A 20,981-nucleotide genomic window follows, 5' to 3' on the forward strand; every position below is an offset into this window, starting at 1 on the left:
CCGGAATTCATGCGAAAGACGCTGCGCCCGGGTTTCCGGCTACGCGGGCAGTTGAGCGGGTGCGCCGAGCGCAGCGTACCGCCGCGCTGCGCGCTTTTGGTTACGCTGCGAGCCAGGCTTGATCCAATGCTTTAAAAAAGTAAGCAAAGTGACTTGAGGATTCATTTTGGCGGGAAATGGAGCCGCTTATAAGTGTTTTCGAAAAACACTGCAATCCGTAAAAGGAAATACAACATATAATGTTTACAACGTGAGGATTCAGCTTTGAGAATCCGAGTTTGGAAAAGATATGAGTGGAGGGATTTAAACATCAATCCCTAATTAGGAAACAAGTAACAAAAAGTGAAAGAGAAATGGAAAAGGAAAACAAAAGGAACGGAGTTCCAGAATTACAACAGCAGCGGTTTCAAAGAGCACATATGAAAAGCAGACTACAGGAATCAATTGTAGAAAGACTACTGGGTGCGCTTCGATTGTTCATCAAAATGGTGAAAAGATTATGAAAAGCAGACTACAGGAGTCGATTGTAGAAAGACTACTGGGTGCGCTTCGATTGTTCATCAAAATGGTGAATAGATAAAGAACAAACAAAGTGAAATGTGTATATGAAGAAGATTAATTTGAAAAGGCAAGACCTCCAAAGAAGGTAGAAAAGAAAGTTAAGATAGAATAGAACCACAACAAAAATTTGAAAAGGAAAATCTGAAAAGCAGGAAAAAAGACACAAAGCATTTTTAACCGGAGCAGGGTTGTACCAAACTCATGCGAGTCTGTTCTACGTTTTTATATATTAGATAGACCAGGTTGTTATCAGTCAACGCCGTCGCCCTCCGCACTGCCCTTTGAGCCGTATAGGTCTTAAATGCGGCTACATGTACCGAGCTTAAATTGTTCAGTGGCTTGAAATGATCACAAAATAGAAAGTCAAGCGACTCCTTCATCAAGAGCTTTTCTTTGTCTTCTTTCTAATTTTTGTTTCACGCTTCAAATCTGCAGATCTTCAAGTAAAATAGCAAATACAAAAATGATGTCAGATATCGTCAGCAAGCATACAAGTTTCCAACTATACTCCTGCACTTTCTCTTTGTCAAGGTCTTCCATCCTCTTGTCACGTAAATTAACCAATCGACTCCTCAAATTCAGCCATTCAGCCATTCAGCCATTTGTTTTGACCATAATGAAACATTAGATAAGCAATCACTCGACCAATTTAAAATATACTAAACATACAAAATATCAAAACCCAAGATACAAAAATCTCGGTGATCATCCAAAAACAAAACAACCTTCACAACAAATGGAACATCACAAAAAAATAAAAAAACAAGTGCTACTACGAGGTAACATGTTTCATATAGATATAAGTATTTAGCAATTGGAAGTTATACATGCACATATATATAAAAAAGAAGTTCGAAAAGATACTTATACACCTATCAATATATATCAGGTGAAAAAACGAAAATCATAACAAAAAAGATAAAAAAATGGATACAACCAAATAAGATATAATTCAAACCACACCTCAGACCCCAATCAGATCAACGATTTTTATGGAAAAGAATTCCGAAGCGGAATCAATGGAGATGATGATCAATCCCATCGATCGATGGTCTAAGAATCCAACAAAAATACGAAAAAGAAGATGATCTCAATATTATCCAATAATTCTTTTTTTTTCACAAAACTCATCCTCTATCGATCCTCTAATCAAAATCGAAATAGATAGACGTACACGAGAGATCAAGATCAGATCTCTCGACTTTGGTTCCTTCTTTATGGTATTTTTGTTTTCCAGAAGGAAAAAAAGAAGTAGAAAGGTGTTAGACTTACTTTGTTGATTCCACCAAGGACAGCTTTCATGATGAAATCAGCTGTCAAACGACCTTTATATGGTGTTGTATCCTGTAAAAGTTAACAAACATCAGTATATGAATATAGTGAATGAGTATGGTTAAAGAAACAAATGAATAAAAGCTTACGACAATATCTCTCTTAACCCCATAAGTATTCTTCAACTCATCATCCAACTCTTTCAATGCCTTAGTAGCAGCGCTACATTAAAAATTCCATACTTAATATCTATATCTGATTTGCAATAAGTCAAAAAAAACGCAAAAATGCTTACCGATCTTTCCCGATCTGAATGAATTGAACTCCTACTTGAGTAAGAGGAAATCTTCCCATATCGAGTCTTTCAGCAAATCCCGCAAGAGCATAAGCCAATGTATCCGGATCATCTGCTTCACCATCGGTGATGACAATTAGATTCACAGGTTTAAGAGGTGGCATATTTTGTGCTTTGTTAGCCTCTAATCTATTCATACTATTTAACACGAAAGATCGGTTAATTAGATAGGCTTTATGTTCACTTTAGACTTGAATTTGACAAACTTACTAGAGACCTAAAAGTTCTTCTACCCTAACATCTGTTGGAGTACTCGTACCAACTGGTCTTACTCGTTGAAACAATTCATTAATAGATTGAGCAGAACGAGCGTTGAGTAGGTATTCAGAAGAACTAGAAAGTGTTCAAATCAGTTTTGTCATTCAATATACTTTGACAAAAAAAGTGAAAGTCATGAATCAAAAATGAGAATATTTTCTACTCACCTCATGAAATAAACTTCAATCCCATCTGTTACATTGGAGTTGTAGGTTGGTCGAATGAAAAATTTCAACAATCAAAAACATCAGTTTGAATTTACACATCTAAATTCCAGAAACCAACAATCAAGATTTGTAAGCCAACAAACCTGAATCATACTTCACCAAAGTCTCAGCAAGTCCACTAACAGCACCAGCAGCTTCTTTCCATAAATCACCCATAGCCATAGAAGCACTATCATCGATCAAAAGGATAGTATCAAATCTACCTAAAGTGGTCAATGGATCCTCTCTACCATTTCCATTTCCTTGATATTGATTAGTTTGAGCTGATTGATTATTCATGGCGTTATTGAGCATAGCAGCTGCTCCTAATCCAACCATCAAACCACCCAAGCCCCTATCGGTTGAGCTTTGTCGATTTGGTTGATGTGATATACTATGACGAGAGGAAAGTGAATTGGTTCGATCAAATCCATGATTTGAATACGAATTCGAGTTCGTATAAGCCGGTGGTGGTGTGGCCATTTTAGAAATGTATGTTTCGATTGAGATAAGCTTTAGTTTTCGGTTTAACTTGATGAACAAGCGTTGAAGAGTTGCTTTAGATTTGATTAAATGTCTTGATAACTTAAGCGATTAACTGAAAATTGTTCAGATTCAAATCAGGAGTTGGTCAACTGGATCTGAAAAGCTGGATGTATGCACGATGAAAAATGCAGTGGCGGTGCAGTTTTTGATTTTGTGTTTATGCAAACTGTATTACGTGTCATCCTTTCAAATAAACTGCCAAATTCAGAATCAATCGAGCAACCCACGCTGTATCAAACCTATACAGCTTCCGATACGCCGCAGCCATACATTGTTCGTGTCAGCCGATCGACGAGCCCGCATGGTGCATCTCAGCGTACGAGCTCGCACCGGCGGCTACGCACTTCGTACCCAGTGACAAAAGCCCCCCGTGCAAAAGGTGCAAGACATGAGGAATCCAAAGTCCAACACTCAGCGTATCTCAATTTGGATTTCAAGAGCCTTCAATCATAACAAGATACGCTCAATGGACAGGCCTCGTCGTGTCAGATGTTCATTCCAGGCGTCGTCAGGCAAAATTTATTATCTACACGGCTATCATTTTCAGCAAAAGACTTCATGTTGTTTTCAATTCAAAGATCAATAAAAATATCTTAAAACATCACCGACCGAACAGTCAGATGTGTACTAGTTATCAATGCGTATCGCTGGTTGGATCCATGAATTCCAAAATGTAGCTCGCAACTCAAAAGACCAGTAATTGAGTAGCCAATGTCAAATCTTGCGTGGACTAAAACTGACATACTTCCCCCTTCAAGTTTGAGGAAGGTGATTTTCAAATTTGTAATGACCTCAACCCGAAGGTTTGCATAAAATAAAGGTCACCAGATGTGACACATTTGATTTGTTGTGATAAGCTCATGGTTCCATAAACTGAAGCCTCAATCTATAGATCTTATTAAAAAAAGTCCAACCATTACACTTTGCTCAAAACTAATAGACATCTATTCCCACAAACTGCAATACATTACAATGGCTCATGTTAACCCTTCTGAATCAAAATTCTTTTCTACCAAATTACCCTCCTACTTCGTTTCTCTACCTTCATAACGAAAAGCTCCATCATTAGAAGACTTGACGAACGTTCAAATTGATTCGACCACCATTCTTAAACCAATCAGTCCAACATACATCTTCTTCTTGTGTCTGAGATAGCCAGGAAGGCAAACTATTCTCAATGATTCTCGGAACACCATGGAAGAATCGACGACTCTCGCCTGCCATGATGAGTGCATCACCACTTTCAAGTCGAAGGGCCAATGGTGTCTCATCTCGGTTTGGTCCGATCAAGAATACGCATGCATTTCCGATAGATAAAGATACAAGTGGGCTGTCGACTGATACTTCTGAGTGATCGACATGCGCCGTCAAAGAATCCTTATACTAAAAAACACCTCTCGGTCAATGTGTGACACATCACTTAACCTGAGGGAAGCTTACCTGATAAAAGTTGATCACACCCGCTTCAGGTCGGTAACCATCTCGCCAACCTGGTCGAGGATCTGACATAGTTGGACAGATCTGTTCCCAAGGTACTATTTCGTTCACAAGTCTTATACATGTTGAACTTACCAGTTGGCTCATCGGGGTGGGTTCTCTTTCAAAATGATAGGTTTTCGTAGTCCAATGATATTGCAAGCCGATGGTAACCCATCTCAACTTTCCTTTCATCCATAGATCAGAGATGTGGATTGGTTTGACCGTATCAGACGGTATTGGATCCTCTTTAACTTTTTCATTCCGAGCTGTCAAATAGTTTTCCGCGGTGATGGGCTCAAGGTCGACCGTCGTTCGTTTGGTGGGCGGCGGAGGTCCTGCGGAAGGTGGAGGGGGTGACATGATGGCCCGCGGCTGAAGTACATATTTCTTCTTGTCCTCATCAGATCCCTCTTCAGGCTTCTGAGAGCGCCATGTCCGATATAACTCAAATAACCCGCAAGAACTGCCTTCAGGCATAAGCCAATGTGCATCTACATTGTTGACATTCGGTGGTCGAAGACTAGTTTCAAAACAATCTAGGATTAATTCACGTTGCTGATTCGCAGAAAGATAGCCAGGAATGTAAACTAGTCCAGGAAATCGTTCGGGAAAAGTGACAAATCGAAGAGGCTCTGTTCGATCTTCACAAGCCTGAGATCCGGGAGGACCAGGAATGGTGAATTGTTCGATTGAAATTTCATTGATTGAATGTGTACCATCATTAAGTTCAAGTAAATTATTATGTCCAAGAGCTTTATTATAATCGGGTTCCCATAAACGAGTCTTGTAATATTTCTCAGCTTGTCGAAATCCACCTGACTTGGTGTTGGTATCAATCTGACGTGATTGAGTTTCGAGATGTTGCTTTCTGAGTTTGGCTAACTTTTTGCCAGAAATCTTGGGAGTCGTGGTATTGGAATTTGTTAGTAAGGTTGATTCAGGTGTGCTCAGCATTTTCAAATCTGACGTTGGTTTCGTTTTGCATTAGCATCAAGAAAATGGCATTCGGATACCGCAGGCTGAGCCTGAGATCAGACCCGAGCTAACATGGGCTAAGTCCGAGTCTGCCGGGCAGCCTTCGTCGGACCTGTGGCCTGTCCGGAATGGCCGGGGTGTATCCGGCTCGAAAATTACGGTGGCCGTGGACGGACAAATGCGCCAAAACCTCAAAATGCAAAAAACTACGGTGGCCGTGGACGGACAAATCGGACAAAACGACAAATGTGCAAAAATCTTGATGAAACACCCCTTGAAAGCCCCGTGGAGCATATCCCGAGCTCAAGTCCGTTGCCCCGATCACCCAAATCACCCTTGAGTCTTGATCATTTTTGCTCGATCTTGCTTTTTGGTTGACCTTTCTTCTCACATCCATCTCCAAATCGTTTTTGTTCTATCAGTCCATGCCAGAGTTTGCCTCCCGATATCACCGTAAATCACTTGCTTTAGTGTCTTTTTCATAGGAATTGGACTTGTTCCACTCATGACCTACACACGTCGGATTTGAAAAGCTGTGATCGTCCATAATATATGATATATAGTCTTCCAAAGACATCATTATTTATATCATTTGTTCAGTAAATCCAACAGTGTGATTCAAGACAATGATTTGTCACAACTCAGGATTTCTACAGTAATTGCTCAAAAGATTGGTCTTTGTTTATTGTGATGGTGATACAAGAGTCTACGATGATCTAAGATTGACATTCATCTCGGCTGTGGGTCGATCTGAAAAAACAATTTGATTTAGATCTCAGAAGCCATATGCTCAGCATAGTGAGAGGGCTGTCCGGCGCAGCGGACTTGAGCTCAGGATATGCTTCACGGGGCTTTCAGGGGGTGTTTCATTGAGATATTTGCACAATTGTTGTTTTGTCCGATTTGTCTGTCCACGGCCACCGTAAAAAACACACTTGAAATCCATCCCAAAAGCCCCGCCGATCGTATCCCGAGCCCAGTCCGTGGCGCCGGACCAAACCTCTCACTTCAACCTCTCGCTTGAACCCTCATAAGTCCTTTCGATTTTCCATCGATATCTTCTTTCAGAGCTGTTGGACGATCAATCACGTTGTATCAGTCCTTGCTGTTTTAACTTGATTATCCTCTCCCTTTTCATTTGTTTTTTTTCTACCCACTTTCTACAACGCTTGCTCCTTTTAGTTGTTTAAGCTGTTTCTTCTCATTTGAAGATCAGCACTTGATGTTTCTCATCTACATACATACTCTACATGCCCTACACCTTATAGTATGACCTATGCATACCATACCAATGGTGTCAAAAATCAAATCATGCCTTTATGACCAAAAAGCTAGCATGTAAGCACAAAATCACTCGGTTTATGCTTACTTCATGATTTATGCCTACATTGTGAGTACGCATCTCACCTTGCATGGAGTTCCCTGCGCCAAACTCTATGCTTACATCGAGAGTTGGCTGCACAATGACCGAAGAAACGATGCCATCTGGAGTGATGACTGAAGACCCCGAGGCAACGGACTGGGCTCGGGATACGATCGGCGGGGCTTTTGGGATGGATTTCAAGTGTGTTTTTTGCATTTTGAGGTTTTGGCGCATTTGTCCGTCCACGGCCACCGTAGAAAATAGCTGGCGGTAAGATCAAATGAGCTTCAATGAAACTAAGACCTGCACCCGGCCCGCAATTCGGCGGGCGGCCCGGCCCGAAAGGCTCAAAAAAGAGGTGAGGCCCGTAAGCGCTTCACGCGCCAGCCCGCCGGGCTAGCCCGGCTTAGAAAGGTCACAAATGAGGCTCAGTTCTTTTTTTTAGCACAATTCTTGTATTTTTCAAGGCTGGGAGAGAAGAAAACACAATAAAACAAAAGAAAAACATTTTTTAAGCTAGTTTTTAAAGTGTTTTGTTTGTAAAAAATGTAACAAAATATTTCAATTGGTTTGTTTAGGTAGTTTTGATGATTGAGTTAAATAAGAAAATCTTGTCCCAGCTTTTGAGGCAGATTGATGCCTCAAAATTCAATTCATCAATGGTGGCCCGTTCATCAGTCCACACTCTCCCGCCATCAGAAAAAGACCGTTCGGACGGTGTACTAGTAACAGGAATAGACAAGTAAGCCGAAGCCATCTTCGCCAAGATTGGAAATTTGGATGCGTGAAGAGCCCAATACTCCAAAGGTACAACACTACCGTCTGCACGTCCAGTAGATAAATACATTTCTACTTCTTCTTCGACTGTGAGATTTTTTTTACGTGAGATGAAGCAACGTGGACCATCTTCATCAGGTTCTGGTTCAGGATCAACGGAAGGCTCGACCTCTTCTCCCTGAAACTTTGCAGCCTCCTTGATAAATTTCGAGCGCAATTCTTGTCGGTCGTACAGACCAGCCATCTCGATTGTTGCTGTTGACAATTCAAGAAGTTTGCTTCGAGGATCGAGAATGTTGGCAAACAGATAAATAGCTTTCTTGAGCGCGGCTTGATGGTATTCCTGGAGCTTGATCCTCATAGGACCAATTGCAGCTCGAAGAGGTTCATTCGCGTTGCCTTGCCAGGCCTGTAGAAGGAATATAATGCTTTGTAAGCAATGTGTAAAAATGAATACAATAACTTTGAGAACAAACCTTGTCCAACTTTTCCAAGATCCATTGATAAACTGGTGCGGCTTCGGCAGTTGTTGGGTATTGGGAACCGGATAGTAAATTAGTTGCTGAGTTGAGTGGTGCAAGAAAGGCAATGAGATGGGCAACCAAATCCCATTCGCCTTCAGTAAGAGCAAACTTGGCATATTCTTGATCGTTCTTGGTGCGATAATCAATGGCAGCCTTAAGTTGATAAGATCGCTCGTGAGCTAAGAAATCGGAGTTCCAACGTGTGTCTACCCGTCGAATAAGTCGAACATGATCCTTTTCTGGGAGCATTCCTTTAACAAGCAGTGAAAAAGATTCCACTCGTTGTGGTGAAGCTTCAACATAATTAGTAAAACCAATGAGACGAGATAAAGCACTAGAGATTCGATCTGTGTCTTGATGTAGCCAAGCAGCAAGTGCAGGTGGGATTGAGGGGGTTTTGTCGCCTAATTTCTCTGAGAAAATATGAAGGCCGGCTTTAGCGACGAGATTAATGACGTGCGCCATACATCCAAGGAGGTTTTGGTCAGCCTTGAATTGAGGAACTGCCGCTTTGAGATGTCTTCCCATGGCAGTGTTGACAGACGCGTTATCGGCAGTGAGACAAAAAAGCTTATTGACTAGATCGTAAGTTTTCAAAGTATCGAGCAAGTGTTCGGATAGATTCTCCCCAGTATGTGGGCCTTCAATCAACTTCATCACAACTATTGCTTCACATAACTTAAAGTCCTTTGAAACCCAGTGGGCAGTGACTCCTAAAATCGATTTGTTATGCTGACTCCAGCCATCACAAGTGAAATTGATGTAAGGAATGTCCTTGAGGCGGTGAGTAAGTAATCGTCGGCCTTTCATAAACTGAGCCTCGAGTGTATCGGTCAAGGTAGTATGTCCAAAAAAGTACGGGCGAATATTCGGATTGACTAGCAAGAAGGCATTCCGTAACTCCTCAGATTCGACTAGCAAAAATGGCAGTTCCTCATTGACGATGAGGCGTAAGATAGCGGAGCGGAAGGTTGAATTTGACAGCTTATCCGCCTTATATGAAGTAGGAGGAACATTCGATGAGATGGGAAAAATAGAAGACATTGAGTAATTTGAGACTTACAGGAGTAATTCGGCCTGATGTAAGGTATTTCTGCATGTTGACTGTGCCTTCTTCGATGTGTGAATCTTTGTCAAGGCCGTGCTTGAGCAGGTGTCGACTCATAGATTTTGTACTGTGAGATTGATCAACTTTATAGTTGCTGCCACACTCCTTACCAGGCTCTTCTTTGTAAGTGCAAACTGTCCTATACTCGACTTCCTTGCTGAGTGGGTTGACCACAGATTGTTTCTTGAAGTATCTCCACACCCACGACGTTTTGGTGCCAGTTCTACTGTTAATTCGACTAGTTAGGTTTGACCGATCGGAGCTGGTTGACTTTATGTTGACACTGATAGGGGAATGAGGGGTATTGGATTCTGCGTCTGATAAAACAATGGTTGTTTGTGAGTTTGAATTGCTTTCTTTTGTATTCGATACACGAGGCTGCTTGGTTTTCGAGGAGGAAGGGCTGCTGTTTGAACCTCTCTTCTTGGTTGTGCCCATCGGAACGAACTTTATTATGATATAAAGTAGCTGTGAATGAGACAATAGAGTGGTGATTTTCTGCGTTCTGTTGAGATTTTTTTCTTGATTTTTTTTTTTGATTTTTTAGTTGTTTATTTTTATTTTTAATTTTTTTTGGTGAAAAATACTGGGCTGCCCGTGGCCCGCCCAAGCTTCCCGCGGGCGAACTGCGGGCCTGGAAAAGCCCGGCCGGGCCAGGCCGGGTGCAGGTCTTAAATGAAACCGCTGTTCACAGTTTGGGGACCGGGGTCTCATTAGCCCATGATTAACTGGTGAAATACTACTCAGAAGTTATGGATGGGTGGGTTACAATGTGAAATCAAGTTTTGGCTGTGGAGAGCAGCTGTGTCCAAGACTAGCTTTAATCAACTGTGGCTATTTTAGAACACATCCAAAGAAAATTTGCTTGACACAGCCCACACTGACAGTATTCATCACTGACCACAAGGCACTGGAGGTGACAGGTGAACTCCTTCACATAGACTTGAATGAACATGAAAGTAATCATAATCATCTTCATGGAATAGACATTTCTGAGTTCTAATGTGTAATTGTGGTACATACAACTTAGTACTACATAGTAGTGATCAAGGTAGTCATATGAAGAACTGTTGGAGTCCTTTGAGTAAGTGCTCAGGTCCCAAATTATTCCTGTCCAATAAATAGGATGTCCCAGCATAAAATATACACAAGATGGTCTTGGCATTGAATATCTTGATTCCAAAACCCACTGGACATATTCCCACAATGATTATCACCACAAGATCAAACAACTTCTGATAGATTTTTGGCCTATTAAAAGATTTTTGGAGTGTTCTCTTGTTCAGCATGTGAATCACCATTCTTCTTTTGCCTCCAGGTTTTTCAAGTATGATCTTATTTGACAGATAACACAGGATATAATTATTTAATCATCAAAACTGTTATTTGACAATAATTATCAAGTATTAGCGGGTTTCAAGTTGGGCAAGTGGCTAAATTACAACTGTCCCTACATCAGAATGCTACATGAGAATTTTAAATCTCAAAAACACAATCAGAAAGCACCATCTAAGAAACACATTCCCAACAATCTATGTTCTTAAAAGATGATTTCTGAAGGGCTGGGAGGCCAAATCACATAAAATTTTAGGCACTTCTTGGCCAACATGAACACTGCTATAATATATGAACAGGTTCAATTTTATAGTTTTGGTCTGAGAGTCTTGGGAGCTAGATCTTCAAGATGTGTTACACAAATAGTTTCTACATAAGTTAGTTGAAGAATGATTTGATTCTATTGTGGATTTTATTCCACATTCCTTCAGATTCCACAATAACAATAACTCTGCACTCGAAGCTAGTTCTTTGAGGAACTTTGCCCACATCTTCCTGTAAAGTAAATGAAGCATGTGGAACATTGATTCCATGCCTGTTGCGTGCTGTGCCATCATGTTGCATGAAGACATATACTTCATCAGATCTCTGTTTGCTGAGGTAAAACCACTTTTGACCTTCTCTGTACCTCCATGCTTGAATCACATTCCCAGCATGTGTTGGAGTGATGTTGAAGTCCAGAGCATCTTCTGGTAAAAGTGAATCCCATCCACAAATGCCAAGAGGGTTGTCTTGAACCACACATATGGGTCTCCAGACATTGAGGATGACAATCTTTTTACCTTGTTTCAAGTACTTTCCAAATTTGACTCTGCTTGGATCCTCTGACTTTAAAAAATCTTCTTGAAGTTCTCCTCTACTAAACTTTGCCCCTTGTGGTGAAAGATCAGAGTGAATAATTGGCAATGGTCTTAGTCCTTGGGAACTTCTGAAAAAAGAGCCATATGAGATTGCCAATTCAGCTCCTGTTCTGAGTATTCAGGATAAGTCAGCCCCATTTGCTCTACAAAGCAGATATTTCTGTTAAAAACATGCTTACAAATCTTTCACAAGTGCAACAGAATCTGAATCCAAGATGGCTTTGTGTGCATCTGAAAATTCTACCACATCTTGAATTCCTGGAATGTGTCCTCCTGACAAATATGTAAATCCATGAGTTTGCAAAGTAGGCTTTTTGTCAATGGTACGAAGATCTTGAAGAGGAACTCGGTTTATTTTTCTTTTATCAACACTAAATTCATTGTTTGATTTATCCCCTTTAAAACTGAAAACTTCTCCCCATACAGAAGGAGGACCTAATAAAAGAGTACCAAAGATGACAAAAACCTAGTTAGCATAGAGAATGATTGTCAGAAGATACTCAAATTTCAATTAACACTAACTTTCTGATTCTCTTTTGGGGATATTCCCACATTTTATAGCAGAATGGAGGAAGAGTATACAAAATACTAGCTGTTTAAATGAAGACATCTCAATGCTTATGTTTGGTAGAATCATTCTCAAAATCAAAGGTTTTGAGCACTTCCATGGTGAAAAAATCATTGATGACAATGATGACTAACTTTGATCCCAAATTTAGAATTGAAACAACCTTCAATTTCTGTCCCAAACATCTTTCATCCACAAATATTTGGTACTGATTGTGATATATGTCTGTAGGATGGTTTCAGCAAAGGTTTCAAACAGTGGTATACTCAATTGAAACCACACTTGACATCTAGCTCTAACCAAGGTTGGCCTGCCCCCCATATCATGTTTGATCAGATCCTTTTCTCACTAACTGGGTAAAGAATTAGAGTACACCATTGTAGAACCCATACTTGGTCAACCTCATTCTCTGCCCTTAACCAGGGTTTTCTGTGTGTGGGAACTTTATGCAAACAAAAGCAGGGTAGGCATGTCCCATAGCTCTGTAGAGTCGCATAACCTAGAATCCAAAGCCAATACTTTTGGGGGATGTCTGTGTACCAATAAACTTGGTTACCCATATAGTTGTCTCAAAGTCAAACATCAAAGGAGTCCTTAAACAACACTGGCAAGTGACAGGATACCCAAGGGAAAGCACGGAGGCAAATTTTGGCCCTTGCAATTTCCTTGCATTGTATCTTCAGACACAGCTTTACCTGGAGTCAGCATTTCACAATTTCATGGGGTAATCAGTCATGAGGTTGGGGTCAACAACAACCCTAATTGATCAATTGATGTTTATGAATGATGAACAGATCTTCTTATGATGAATAAAGGTGATTTCTTCCTAATACTCATACCTGAAAACCAATTTCTCAAACTACAGCTTTTTTGTAAAGTGGCCCACTTTTGGATTACTAAAGCTCATCCTGTAGCTCTCGTTATACTGATCATTAATTGGCCTAATATGACTTACTTCTGATGTGTGATGAATAATTTATTGAGTTGTAGAGATTGATAAAATAAGGGAAACCATGCAGGCAGTGCATGAAAGGGAATGTCAAAGTGTGTCTTCATTTGTAGAAAGCATAATATTGTAGGCCTCAACCTCAGAAGTTGTGATTGCAATGAGCGTGATCTTGGTAGTGATAACACTATAGAATTTATTTAGAAGCTCATATTGAGAAGTTGATCTGTTTCACAAGACACTGAGAGTACACAGGCCACGACCTCAGCCTTGGCTCAAAAATGGTGGATTAGGCAGAAAGGTAGCTTTCTGACCACATCAGTTTGACCCAGGCAAATTCTGGGACATACAAGCAAAGATTGTCACCTCAAGTGCTAACTTGTCAGCTTGTGCTCCACTTGAGATGGTTTAAAAATAGATATGATGAGCAGTCTCAAAAGAGTAGTACATGGGGTGATACAGGGACAGATACCTAAAATAAAGAAAACACACAACCAAACACTTTAATAAATCCAAACTAACTTTCCCTTCCACTTATTCATCAGGCTTTGGACTTGTCATCAAAAGAATACCAGAACCAATTATCACTCTGATGATATTTCAGTATAATACAATAGCTATTGAACAGACAATATGCACATAATTTCTCCAGGTATCCAGTGGTTGATCACGACTCTCAAAAACCACATGACCTGCCATTTCCTCGTTTGGAAGAGAGTCAAGTTCAGCGAATGCTTTGCCTATCGATTTTCCGGTTGACACCTCCCAATAGTGCCTTCAAGATGAAATCAGCAGAAATTGCACCCTGTTTATGAAAAGAAAACATGCAAAGAATTGGTCAGATGTTGATGTCCTTCCGACCTCTGTTGCATGTGGAGCTAGGGCCAGTAACATGGATATGTAGGGAGACTCGCCACTCTAGAGGGATCACTAGCCTGATAAGGAGTGCAGTCGACAATGTCCCTGATACGATATTTGGTCTTTAGGTCGTCATCCAACGCTGTGAGATGTCTGGCCGCCTGTAAATTCACTTCTCTCAACTTCACATCACCAAATCTAAGCGCGAAAAAGTCTTACGGACCTGTTCATCATCTCCGATTTGAATAAAGGAGATACCAATCTGTGAAAGGGGGTATCTACCTCCGTCCAAAAACTTTGCCATTTCGACAATCATCTCTTCAGGACTTTGACCTCGGTCAGGTGCGCCATCTGGATGCAAAACAGAAATCAGTCAACGGACTAAAGCAAGGATTGTAGACTTCCAGGTCACCACTGACCAGTAAGAACGACCAGATTCATTGGCTTGACTTGAATCCCATTTGTCTTGCTCTGATGCAGCTTTTGAAGGTAGGGGTCCAGGACTCTTTTCATTGCGTTGGAAGTTGGAGTGGATCGTCTTGGCTCTACCCGGCGAAAGATTTCTTGAACCTGCTGAGTAGTGCGGCATCCATGGGTAGAGGCGCGAACGTCGTTGAAGAAGTGCAGATCAATCCCATCTGAATCATAGCGAATGGCCTGAGCTACTAGCCCTATCAAAGCGTTACGAGTTTCATCCCAGAACATTTCTGTGGAACCACATGAAGGATAAAGGATTGATCGGAATTATAAAATTCAATCAAATAACGCATATTGTGCTGCTCGAGCTTTGCATAAAATACTGACCCATTGAGCCTGAATCGTCCACCAGCACGACTGTCGAGATAAGGGGGGGGGTTGAGCTGTCAACATTTTGCAACCCATAGCCCTTTTGTAAAATTGATTCTCGCTTACCAGTATCATACCTACTCAACATTGCCAAAGGATCCTCTCCACCCGGACCATTCGATTGATTGTAATGGGCACCGCCTTGTGCAGGTGGTGGCGGTCCCGGTGGCGGGCTAAATTGCTGTTGACCGGATGGATAGCCATTATAGGGCGGAGAAGTAGGAGCCTGGTACTGAGGCTGAGTACCTTGTCCGTAATATCCAGCGGCTGCGCCATGGGGAATAGCATTTGGGTCATTTCCATAAGGAGTACCCGTTTGTGGCGGAGGGGCAGCGGGAGGTCGGTGTCGATTGGATTGACTGCCCATTCGGAAAAGCTAAAGCAGATCATCTTTTGAGAAAACACGATGGTGCAAGTAACAATCAAGGTATAGAGATCCGAAGTGGAAATTTTGAAGGGTTTAGAACTGACTTTGTCCATGGTTCACAGTGGTCTTGAGATTGTGCAATAATACGAGGTTAGATGTGTTGTGGATGACAAAAAACCACACGAGCAATGCAAAAGCGATAGAAGATAACTGGCGATACCAAGTTAAGTAACTTCCTTTGTTGGTCAGTGGTGATAATCTTACTTAGGTAAAGTGGAAAGGACGCTGTTCGGTTTTCATTTCCAAGTGGCGGTGCAGTTTTCAATCCTTCACTTGTATGCGCTATGTGTGTACAGCCACAGCCTGCCGCTTCACCTGTATTACAGCAGACCTGACGTCACAGCAATTGTATACGGTGCTGGACGCATGTAATCCTTGATTCTAGCCCCATGTCACCATACCGTCAACTTTGACCTTTTGTCTTGTCCCTACCCCTTTCCCACTATAAACCTTTTTGGCGGGGATGAGCACAGGGTCCTCAACTAGTTGAGCTGATCTACAATTAAAAGTCCTCAAAGTCGAGCAATGCCCTAATGTTTCAGCAAAAGGTAGATTTCAAAAAGTTAAACCTAGTTACATAGGACTGCTTCAATGGTTTTTAAAGACTGCCGAAAAACCTGTGTACGTTCGGGTCTGGGTAGGGACTTCTCGATTGACTTTTTGTCTTTACAAGATTCATAGCCCGGATCCATTTGGGCTTGCGGGCATCCTTGAGCACAATTATGTTGCCTCTGATTGAAAGAATAAGAGCACAACCCACAACATCATATTCATCTAGGGCATTCATTAGGACACTGGAACTTCCTAGATTGATGAGAATATGAGAAGAATAAAGTGTGGAGCTTCTGTCCCAAATGACCACCAGTAAGTTCAACATTTTGGGAGAAAGCTTACACCAAACCAGGTTTGTCAGGTTGGATGGCTCATCTATGGCTTAGATTAGACTTTTCACTTCAACCTATGTTTTCACTTTGCACAAGCACCAGGTAGACTGAAACCCTCATGTTGAAAACCCTTGAAGAAACAAAAGATCGAGAGGATTTGAAGGTACAAAAATTTGAACATGCACAAACATAGTTCACATAGGACCAGGATTTTGAAGAGCTCACTGATTGCCAAATCATCTTTAACATGAAACCTCCAGTGAGCCACTGAGCTAACACAAAAAAATTTCTGTGACAGTATCTGAGATCCACCACAACTTTGGAAATTCCAAAGAGAATGTGCTGTCTATATGTCCTTCAAGTTTTACTGGATTATTTACTACCAAGGGAAGTAGTCTTCTTGAGGTCTGGAGTACCAAGTGGTGCAATATCACCTGCTGGACTGAAGCTATCTTCAACAAAAGGTATATTTGTACTTCAGGAACACAAGTGGATATGTCCTTGACAACACTGGAATCCCTTGGAATCTCATCTCTCGAAGTGGGATTTGATCTGGCATCTGAAGTGCAGAACATCAGTACAAATGGTATAAATAAAAATGTATCCATGCCAGTAGATCATAAGGCTTTAAGGATATTAAAAATTCAGCTATGATGACATGTATTTCAACAGGACCTTTTGGGCCCATTTGAAGAGTTGTTTTGTTGAATATAACCCAGAGGAGTTTTACAAAAACGGGCAAAGCACAGTGAATCAAGAGATTCATAAAGTTACATGATAATTGGATTCTGGAAGACTGCACAATTTGCCAGTGGAAGAAAGTCTTGCCAACTAGAAACTGTATCCAACACATGATAGCAAAGGTTTTGCCAAAGGACAAGAAGGAACAAACCTATGAATTATTGACTCATATTTTTGTAAACAGCAAGATCACAAAAAGGACACTTGAATACCAACAATCTGGAAACACTGCCACCCAAACCCCTTACAGTCAGATACATTATATGTATATGGAACCAAATCATGAGGAGAACAATCAATCTATGCCTGCCATCCAATGAACTTTACACATACATCATAGATCTCCTTCTTCCCTTCCTAAGAACTGTCCTACCCACTTTGCTTTACTAGAAGTACATTATTTTGTCTTTTCACAATCCAAGGTCAAATTAGAGAAACATAACTAAAAGACAGCAGTGTAAAAAGCAAAGAGAATAATCCAAAGACAATCACAAGATCTATAAATGGAGAAAAGAGATTCACACACTGCAAAAAAGTCCTTCTTGACCCAAGGGCAAAGAAAACTACCTCTGGCAAAGCAAACCATAGGTGTGGTCCTACCCAGTTGCCTTTTCCCATATGACAAATTGGCAGAAGAAAACCACTTCATGGGGGGAGTTACTCATTTGATGTGTTGAGGGTTCTTCAAAAAAAATAAGCTGACATAAATTCAGTCCATATTTTCTATTTTGTTTTTCCTTGTGCTGTATTCATCATTCCAACCTCCCAAATTTCAAATGGGTCAATAGATTTTTACACTCATCCATTTACACTCAATAATGAGTGTAAATTTGGACGAGTGTAAAAATCCACCGTAACTAGGGTGAAACACAATTTTACACTTAATCAGGCCCGATTTCACGAGTGCAAACAAGTCACGTGTAAAACCATGAGTGTTTTTTTGTAAATCACCGCGTCAAACATTGAATTTTACACATCAACATTTACATATCATATTGAGGGCAAATAATCTAGGGGGCAAAAATCTGTAGTAGCCCCCAAATTCTATTTTTAATCTCTAAGTCCCTTACACTCAAAGTTGGACGTATGACCCTGGGACGTTTTTTTTATATGATCACCGCGAAAGTACATATTTGCACCCCATCGAAGGCACCCCATTGGCATGGCATCTGCGCAGTATCCGGCCGGCCTAACTGTGTAAGTCTTGCCCTTCTCTCCCTGCATATGCCCTTTGATTGTCACCCAACAACCTCAAACACCACTCTACCAATCTTATGAACGTAACGTCCGATATAAGAAAGGTCTCACCAACCAACCAGCCGATAAAAGCCACAATAGTCTGGATGCGATCTCATCACCGTCAACCTTTCCCTTTTCCATTCTGAGACGAGCTCTTGTATTTCGCGCTGACATCTCAGATCCATCTCACGATGGATCGTTTCCTCCTGCGTTCGCCAGCTCGTCACCCCAATGGAATTCTCCAACCGCCTGGCTCATATTCTTCAATACGACCTCCCTCTTCCTCTTCCCCAGAGTCTCAAAGCTACGAACGAGAGTTGACCGTTCTGAATTTTGTCTACCAAGTTGTTCAACTCTACCAAGTCTACCTGTTGATCCTATCCTTACGTTTCTACCCAAACCATCCAATCACTCAATCTCACGAAGCCCTTTCAACCAACCCTTCCATTTCGCTTACACTTTACTGTGACATCATGTCCGAAGAACAACGAAGTAGTCATCCTGATACTGCCAGTACCCTTGATCCCCCTCAAATGACGGCGGCCAACGTTTACAACATGATCCTTGACGCTGATAACCCGATAAAGCTAGTTAGTGATTCAGTCGTTAACTCATCTCCTGGACAGCAAAAGAAAAAACGCAACCGCCCAAACAAGACCGGCAAAAAGTTCAAGATACCTATACCCGCGACCGGAGAACTCAAGACGTTCATTGATCACGGTTCTACGTGCGATGCCGAAGGCTACCCTATTTACCCCAACGGCGAAACGGTTTTCGTTCGCAAACCTACCAATCAAGTCACAAACTTTGGCCACATCGCTTACCCCCACACTCAAAAGACCCATGGGGCAAAGAACGGCCCGTGGAAAACAATTTGGTTCAAATGTCTGGGTGTCTTACATTGCAAGGATGATTTCTGTGAATATGCGGCTCCACCTCCAACGGCTGATAGCAAAGCCGCGGAACTGATTCAAGAGTACGTATCCTTTCTTCCCTAATTTGTTTCATTCTCATTACGTCTCAGCTTTGATCCATATCAGTCTCTTTCGAGTTTCATCTGGCCTCAGTCTCTTTGCAATTGGGCTGACAGTTTTTCTTCTTCTCACATCAGTCATCCCAAATGCCCTGCCATCAAGTGTGATAGCAATCACGTATGGACGCAATGCCCTGACTCCAACTGTCGAATCAACATCGAGAAACATACGGGCTGGGGTGTACTTAGACACTCAGGTACTCATAAACACGTATGGCCAACTTCGAAAAAGGCCGATCCCCTTGCCATGCGTGTGCTCACGGACCAATTGGTTAGCAATCCGAAGGCAGGACCGTTGGTCCTGAAGGTAAGTGCCCGAGTTGACTCGTCACTACGGAAAAAGTTCTAACTTTGCCTCCGTCACGTCTCTTCTCATCAGGTCGGGCAAGCAGGTGCAGGACAGACGGTCACTGCACCTGTTGTGGATATCCATCCTGCTTTTGGTAATGGCGGCCCTTTTGGTTATTTGCGACGCAAGGTGCTCATCGATAAGGGCCTCATGCCCGAAAAGAAAAGCCACGGTGGGGGTGACCGGCTCATCATGGATTTGATGCACTGGGGCAGGTAAGCCACCTTTTTTTCTCTTCTTTCCGTACCTTTTGTTACGTTTGGTTCTGATCACTGACCGTCGAGATCACCCTTACTAGGAACGGGCTCAGATTGATTTCAACCTCGCTTTCGGGTGCCAATGTGCACATCACCTACCAATCCGAATGGATGGCGGACCAACTCGTTCGCCGGGATCAGGACAACCGCATCTATTCCGGAGGTCTTCTTTCAGACGTGACGTACCGATTTTTCGACCACGGTTATCTTCTCACCACCTCCATGTATAGCGATGTCATGCATCGCTGGGTCCCAATCCAACTCACCTGGATGTGGGGCCTCGATGAGGCTCATTACGAAGCTCATTTCACCACACTTCTGGAGCAAATATCGAACACGAACCTCACCTACCACGAGCGAGATCTCTTGGCTCAACAGGTGGTCGATTTCTCGTTGGCCCAGAAGAAGGGTTTCGTCAGTGCCTACATGAAGGTCTTTAAAGAATACAATCCAGCAAAAGCATTGAGTAAGTTAAAGGGCTGTCATGAGCACTATCGACAGTTGATTACTCGGGTCAAGAAGAACCGTAACATTGTGGATGCCAGTCGAATTGTAAGTCTTCTGATGTTCTCTTCTAGTACATGTTCCCTTTCCTTCCTTAGATACTGATTTCAATGTTAATACCACTGCTGAAATGGTAGTCTGAATTAGAACGCCTGGCCCTGGACCTCCTCGAACCCAACAAGCCGGGTGGGTTATCTCTCCGAGACAAATTCGACCAAATGGCGCGCCTATTTCCCAAAAGCAAGGCTTGGGTCAATTGGTGGAATACATCTGACATCCACAGTATGCTCTTCTGTGGTCGAGAGCGCCTCCCGCTGGATGATCCTCCGTTGCCGGATGAAGATCCCCTGATGGCCGAGATTCCCGACACCACCAACGGTCAGGAATCTATGCACCGACAATATTACATCCTGACGTGAGTAGTTTCTTTATACTTGTCATTCATTCCGTTGACCTCACTTATAATACAATCGTGGCTAACACATTTGTGTCTGTGTGTAGCTCAGGACATTGTACAATTGTACAAGGGTTTGTACAATTATTACTTTTTACCGAGTCTTTGAAGAAGGACTTCAATCAAATACTTCGGGGTATTTCGGTGAAATATGGCAGTAACTGGACCTCCGTGGTCGAAACCTTAGGATGGTTCAAAGAACGCACGCGACGCAAACCGGAGGCCAACGATGGACGACCTCCAGATACGACTGATG

General features: G+C 42.0%; 5 protein-coding genes across 5 annotated transcripts; 1 reads left to right on the forward strand and 4 right to left on the reverse strand.

Annotated features, from left to right (window-relative positions):
* Window positions 1-1,688: 1,688 nt before the first annotated feature.
* Window positions 1,689-3,135, reverse strand: MELLADRAFT_69092 (uncharacterized protein; the record flags this gene model as incomplete). Its single annotated transcript, XM_007417923.1, has 7 exons — window positions 1,689-1,706; window positions 1,834-1,905; window positions 1,983-2,055; window positions 2,129-2,326; window positions 2,399-2,521; window positions 2,614-2,638; window positions 2,757-3,135. 7 exons carry the CDS (start codon window positions 3,133-3,135, stop codon window positions 1,689-1,691), a joined length of 888 nt encoding a protein of 295 aa, XP_007417985.1.
* A 938-nt stretch (window positions 3,136-4,073) lies between these two features.
* MELLADRAFT_58012 (uncharacterized protein) lies at window positions 4,074-4,874 on the reverse strand (the record flags this gene model as incomplete). The annotated part of the gene is made up of 2 exons (XM_007417921.1): window positions 4,074-4,581; window positions 4,639-4,874. 2 exons carry the CDS (start codon window positions 4,705-4,707, stop codon window positions 4,264-4,266), a joined length of 387 nt encoding a protein of 128 aa, XP_007417983.1.
* Window positions 4,875-11,137: 6,263 nt separating this feature from the next.
* Window positions 11,138-12,173, reverse strand: MELLADRAFT_69094 (uncharacterized protein; the record flags this gene model as incomplete). Its single annotated transcript, XM_007417924.1, has 3 exons — window positions 11,138-11,729; window positions 11,799-11,990; window positions 12,142-12,173. The coding sequence occupies 3 exons, from the start codon at window positions 12,171-12,173 to the stop codon at window positions 11,138-11,140; spliced, it is 816 nt and encodes a 271-aa protein (XP_007417986.1).
* A 1,323-nt stretch (window positions 12,174-13,496) lies between these two features.
* On the reverse strand, window positions 13,497-15,420 carry MELLADRAFT_73532 (uncharacterized protein; the record flags this gene model as incomplete). Its single annotated transcript, XM_007417935.1, has 7 exons — window positions 13,497-13,938; window positions 14,048-14,152; window positions 14,215-14,342; window positions 14,411-14,698; window positions 14,796-14,825; window positions 14,904-15,213; window positions 15,309-15,420. The coding sequence occupies 7 exons, from the start codon at window positions 15,315-15,317 to the stop codon at window positions 13,858-13,860; spliced, it is 951 nt and encodes a 316-aa protein (XP_007417997.1).
* A 3,181-nt stretch (window positions 15,421-18,601) lies between these two features.
* Window positions 18,602-20,886, forward strand: MELLADRAFT_95453 (uncharacterized protein; the record flags this gene model as incomplete). The annotated part of the gene is made up of 7 exons (XM_007417950.1): window positions 18,602-18,718; window positions 18,785-19,104; window positions 19,240-19,468; window positions 19,541-19,725; window positions 19,809-20,319; window positions 20,409-20,686; window positions 20,799-20,886. 7 exons carry the CDS (start codon window positions 18,602-18,604, stop codon window positions 20,884-20,886), a joined length of 1,728 nt encoding a protein of 575 aa, XP_007418012.1.
* Between the last annotated feature and the right edge of the window lie 95 nt (window positions 20,887-20,981).

This window comes from Melampsora larici-populina (genome assembly GCF_000204055.1).
Source record: "Melampsora larici-populina 98AG31 unplaced genomic scaffold MELLAscaffold_81, whole genome shotgun sequence".
Classification (NCBI taxonomy): domain Eukaryota; kingdom Fungi; phylum Basidiomycota; class Pucciniomycetes; order Pucciniales; family Melampsoraceae; genus Melampsora; species Melampsora laricis-populina.